The 6,000-nt window shown below is 47.3% G+C and overlaps 1 protein-coding gene across 1 annotated transcript in view; it reads right to left on the bottom strand.

The window, feature by feature from the left end:
• Nucleotides 1-605: 605 nt before the first annotated feature.
• LOC112241834 (pyruvate dehydrogenase phosphatase regulatory subunit, mitochondrial-like) overlaps nt 606-6,000 on the bottom strand; it is a 34,876-nt gene continuing 29,481 nt past the window's right edge. Inside the window, 3 exon segments of the mRNA XM_042317757.1 lie at nt 606-1,197; nt 1,777-1,913; nt 3,078-3,260. Of these exon segments, the coding sequence (XP_042173691.1) occupies nt 930-1,197; nt 1,777-1,913; nt 3,078-3,260 (588 nt within the window). The 3' untranslated portion in view covers nt 606-929.

The raw sequence follows: 6,000 nt of genomic DNA, 5'->3' as shown, positions 1-6,000 counted from the left end.
CAGGGGGGGGGGGCAGTCCTGACAGACAGACAACTCTGGACCGGGGGGTCAGTCCTGACAGACAGACAACTCTGGACCTGGGGGGACGGAGAGGCAGTCCAGACAGACAACTCTGGACAGACAGACAACTCTGGACCTTGGGGGGGCAGTCCTGACAGACAGACAACTCTGGACCTTGGGGGGGACAGTCCTGACAGACAGACAACTCTGGACCTGGGGGGGTCAGACAGACAACTCTGGACCTTGGGGGGGGCAGTCCTGACAGACAGACAACTCTGGACTCTCCTGACAGACAGACAACTCTGGACCTTCCTGACAGACAGAAACTCTAGGGGGGCCAGTCCTGACAGTCTGGACCTTGGGGGGCCAGACAGACAGAAAACTCTGGACCTTGGGGGCCAGTCCTGACAGACAGACAACTCTGGAGTTTTTGGTATCTTGACAGATATTGACACTAGTGACAGAGAAGGGGAGAGGGATGGGGGGCCAGTCCTGACAGGAAAACTTGATTGTGGGCCAGTCCTGACAGACAGACAACTCTGGAGTTTTTGGTATCTTGTAGCGTGGGGGGCGAGAGGCTGAGAACAGGGGATTGATTGCACCAGAAGCGTGGAGCGAGAGGCTGAGAACAGATCGGCACCAGAAGGGTGGAGCGAGAGGCCGAGAACAGATCGGCACCAGAAGGGTGGAGCGAGAGGCCGAGAACAGATCGGCACCAGGAGGGTGGAGCGAGAGGCTGAGAACAGATCGGCACCAGGAGGGTGGAGCGAGAGGCTGAGAACAGATCGGCACCAGAAGGGTGGAGCGAGAGGCTGAGAACAGATCGGCACCAGAAGGGTAGAGCGAGAGAAAGGTTAAAAGGGTCATGTCTGGAGAGTTCACCCTTCACTCAGACCCCTCTTCTTAGATCCTACATTCCTTCCTCCTCCTCATTTTCCCTGAAAGTTACTGAGCTCCATCTCATCTTTGCGTCGTCTCTGCTGGGCGAACAGAGAGCTGAAGGGGTACAGTTTCGCCTTGGCTGGGTATCTCTGTCCCGCTATATCCACCTCATAATCTCCCCTGTTGATGAAGTCTGGGGTCACCGCGGCAGGGGAGCCGTCCAGGGAGGGCGGCGAGACAAAGCCCAGACACACGTGTCTTTCCAGGGTGTAGGAGTAGGCAGAGGAGGTGGTGGTACCACACAGCTCCCCATTCCTGAAGAGACAGAGAGACGAGACAGACAGATGAGACAGAGAGAGAGACATAGAGAAACAGACAGAGACAGAGAGAGAGAGAGAGAGAGACAGAGCAACAGAGAGAGAGAAAGAGAGAGAGACAGAGCAACAGAGAGAGAGAGAGAGAGAGAGAGAGAGAGACAAGATGATAGAGACAGAGACGGAGAGAGAAAGAGAGAGAGACAGAGAGCAAAAGAGAGAGAGAGAGCGACAGAGAGAGAGAAAGAGAGCATTAGATGGTGAAAATAAAATATTATTGATCCTGTAACCCTCTTCATCCAGACTGTGTGTGTAAGGCAGTTTAGGGGTTCAGAGGCTAGGGCAGTTTAGGGGCTCAGAGGCTAGGGCAGTTTAGGGGTTCAGAGGCTAGGGCAGTTTAGGGGTTCAGAGGCTAGGGCAGTTTAGGGGTTCAGAGGCTAGGGCAGTTTAGGGGTTCAGAGGCTAGGGCAGTTTAGGGGTTCAGAGGCTAGGGCAGTTTAGGGGTGTAGAGGCTAGGGCAGCAGACAGCTACTATTGTAGTGTCTGCTGAGCAGTTTAGGGGTTCAGAGGCTTGTCTAACCTGTAGATGGGTTCTCCCCACCAGGGCCACAGGTCCAGCTCTGTGTCATGATCCTCCAGGACCAACATGATGAAGCGACGGCTCACCCCCTCCTGACGCTGATGCAGCAGAGACGCTCGACCCAGGAAGTCTATGTCCTGGAGGAGGGGACAGAGAGAGGAAGAGGAGGGGACAGAGAGAGGAGGAGGAGGGGACAGAGGAGGAGGGGACAGAGAGGAGGAGGAGGGGACAGAGAGAGGAGGAGGAGGGGACAGACAGAGGAGGAGGAGGGGACAGAGAGAGGAGGAGGAGGGGACAGAGAGAGGAGGAGGAGGGGACAGAGAGAGGAGGAGGAGGGGACAGAGAGAGGAGGAGGAGGGAACAGAGAGAGGAGGAGGAGGGAACAGAGAGAGGAGGAGGAGGGAACAGAGAGAGGAGGAGGAGGGGACAGAGAGAGGAGGAGGAGGGGACAGAGAGAGGAGGAAGAGGGAAGGAGGGAGAGAGGAGGAGGAGGGGGGGACAGAGAGAGGAGGAGGGAGACAGAGAGGAGGAGGAGACAGAGAGAGGAGGAGGACAGAGAGAGGAGGAGGAGGGGACAGAGAGAGGAGGAGGAGGGGAGAGAGAGGAGGAGGAGGGGACAGAGAGAGAGGAGGAGGGGACAGAGAGAGGAGGAGGAGGGGACAGGGGACAGAGAGGGAGGAGGAGGGGACAGAGAGAGGAGGAGGAGGGGACAGAGAGAGGAGGAGGAGGGGACAGAGAGGAGGAGGGGACAGAGAGGGAGGGGAGGGGACAGAGAGAGGAGGAGGAGGGGACAGAGAGAGGAGGAGGAGGGGACAGAGAGAGGAGGAGGAGGGGACAGAGAGAGGAGGAGGAGGGGACAGGACAGAGAGAGGAGGAGGAGGGGACAGAGAGAGGAGGAGGAGGGGACAGAGAGAGGAGGAGGAGGGGACAGAGAGAGAGGAGGAGGGGGACAGAGAGAGGAGGAGGAGGGGACAGAGAGAGGAGGAGGAGGGGACAGAGAGAGGAGGAGGAGGGGACAGAGAGAGGAGGAGGAGGGGACAGAGAGAGGAGGAGGAGGGGACAGAGAGAGGAGGAGGAGGGGACAGAGAGAGGAGGAGGAGGGGACAGAGAGAGGAGGAGGGGGGACAGAGAGAGGAGGAGGGGGTACAGAGAGAGGAGGAGGGGGTACAGAGAGAGGAGGAGGGGGTACAGAGAGAGGAGGAGGGGATAAGACCAAACATCAACCAGACCTCATCAGTAACACAGTACAGGACTAAGGACCTGTTCAGACCAAACTAAATATTGGGGTCCGTGGGTCGTACCGTGTCAAACTTGACCCTGAACTCCCGTCCACACTCCAGGGGAGTGGTGAAAGGATCCAGGTCCTGACCCCAGAAGGCAAAGAACTTCTCTATTCGGAGAGAACGCAGGGCGTAGTACCCAGCGTTACGGATCCCGTACTTCTGGCCCACTGACATCACCTCGTTGTAGACATGGAGCGCATACTGGAGGAGACGAGGGGGAGAGGGAGGAGAGAGGGAGAGGGGGAGAGAGGAGAGAGAGGGAGAGAGAGAGAGAAGGGGAGAGAGAAGGGGCGAGAGAGAGAGACAGAGGGGGAGAGAGAGAAAGAGAGGGAGGGAGGTAGGGGAGAGAGAGAGAGAGGGGAGAGAGAAGGGGGAGAGAGAGAGACAGAGGGGGAGAGAGAGAAAGAGAGGGAGGGAGGTAGGGGAGAGAGGGAGGTGGGAGGGAGAGAGAGAGAGAGAGGAGGGGGAGAGAAGAGAGAGAAGGAGGGGGAGAGAAGAAGAGAGAAGGGGAGAGAGAGAAGGGGGAAAGAAAGAGAGAGAGAGATAGGGAGGGAGGAGAGAGAGACAGAGATAGGGGAGAGAGAGGAGGAGAGAGAGAGGGAGGGAGGAGAGAGAGAGGGAGGGAGGAGAGAGAGAAGGAGAGAGAGAAGGAGAGAGAGAGAGAAGAGAGAGGAGAGAGAGAGAGAGAGAGAGAGGGGAGAGAGAGAGGGAGGTGGGAGGGAGAGAGAAGGAGAGAGAGAAGGAAAAGGAGAGAGGGAGGGAGGGAGAGAGAGAGAGGGGGAAGAGGATGTATCAATAACAGTGTGTGATAACAAAATGTCACCTCAAACACATATCTTATTTTACTGATGAAGCACATACAGCATGTGATTGTGTTCAGACACAAACCAGTAGTGTATATAGACCAGTAGTATATAACCAGTAGTATATATAGACCAGTAGTATATAACTAGTAGTGTATATAGACTAGTAGTATATAACCAGTAGTGTATATAGACTAGTAGTATATAACCAGTAGTGTATATAGGCCAGTAGTATATAACCAGTAGTATATATAGACCAGTAGTATATAACTAGTAGTATATATAGACCAGTAGTATATAACCAGTAGTGTATATAGACCAGTAGTGTATATAGACCAGTAGTATATAACCAGTAGTATATATAGACCAGTAGTATATAACCAGTAGTGTATATAGACCAGTAGTATATAACCAGTAGTATATATAGACCAGTAGTATATAACCAGTAGTATATAACCAGTAGTATATATAGACCAGTAGTATATAACCAGTAGTGTATATAGACCAGTAGTATATAACCAGTAGCATATATAGACCAGTAGTATATAACTAGTAGTGTATATAGACTAGTAGTATATAACCAGTAGTATATATAGACCAGTAGTGTATATAGACCAGTAGTATATAACCAGTAGTATATAATCAGTAGTGTATAACCAGTAGAGTATAACCAGTAGTATATAGTAGTATATAACCAGTAGTATATAGTATAGTGTGTATCTCACCTCTATAGGTATGTAAAGCATGAAGCCCGGCTCTCCTGTATAGTATATAACCAGTAGTATATAGTATAGAGTATAACCAGTAGTATATAGTAGTGTATAACTAGTAGTATATAACCAGTAGTGTATAGTATAGAGTATAACCAGTAGTATATAGTAGTATATAACTAGTAGTATATAACCAGTAGTATATAGTAGTATATAACTAGTAGTATATAACCAGTAGTGTATAGTAGTATATAACTAGTAGTACATAACCAGTAGTATATAGTAGTATATAACTAGTAGTATATAACCAGTAGTATATAGTAGTATATAACTAGTAGTATATAACCAGTAGTATATAGTAGTATATAACTAGTAGTATATAACCAGTAGTATATAGTAGTATATAACTAGTAGTATATAACCAGTAGTATATAGTAGAGTATAACCAGTAGTATATAGTATAGTGTATAACTAGTAGTATATAACCAGCAGTATATAACCAGTAGTATATAACCAGTAGTATATAGTAGTATATAACTAGTAGTATATAACCAGTAGTATATAGTATAGTGTGTATCTCACCTCTATAGGTATGTAAAGCATGAAGCCCGGCTCTCCTGTATAGTATATAACCAGTAGTGTATAACTAGTAGTGTATAACTAGTAGTGTATAACCAGTAGTATATAGTAGTATATAACTAGTAGTATATAACCAGTAGTATATAGTAGTATATAACTAGTAGTATATAACCAGTAGTATATAGTAGTATATAACTAGTAGTATATAACCAGTAGTGTATAGTAGTATATAACTAGTAGTATATAACCAGTAGTATATAGTAGTATATAACTAGTAGTATATAACCAGTAGTATAGTAGTCTAGTAGTATATAACTAGTAGTATATAACCAGTAGTGTATAGTAGTATATAACCAGTAGTATATAACCAGTAGTATATAGTAGTATATAACTAGTAGTATATAACCAGTAGTGTATAGTAGTCTAGTAGTATATAACTAGTAGTATATAACCAGTAGTGTATAGTAGTATATAACCAGTAGAGTATAACCAGTAGTATATAGTAGTATATAACCAGTAGTATATAACCAGTAGTATATAGTAGTATATAACTAGTAGTATATAACTAGTAGTATATAGTATAGTGTGTGTATCTCACCTCTATAGGTATGTAAAGCATGAAGCCCGGCTCTCCTGTATAGTATATAACCAGTAGTATATAGTAGTATATAACTAGTAGTATATAACCAGTAGTATATAGTAGTATATAACCAGTAGTATATAGTAGTATATAACTAGTAGTATATAACCAGTAGTGTATAGTAGTATATAACCAGTAGTATATAGTAGTATATAACCAGTAGAGTATAACCAGTAGTATATAGTAGTATATAACCAGTAGTATATAAC

Source organism: Oncorhynchus tshawytscha, unplaced genomic scaffold (genome assembly GCF_018296145.1).
Source record: "Oncorhynchus tshawytscha isolate Ot180627B unplaced genomic scaffold, Otsh_v2.0 Un_scaffold_8679_pilon_pilon, whole genome shotgun sequence".
NCBI classification, from domain to species: Eukaryota; Metazoa; Chordata; class Actinopteri; order Salmoniformes; family Salmonidae; genus Oncorhynchus; species Oncorhynchus tshawytscha.
This window is presented reverse-complemented; position numbering and strand designations above follow the sequence as displayed.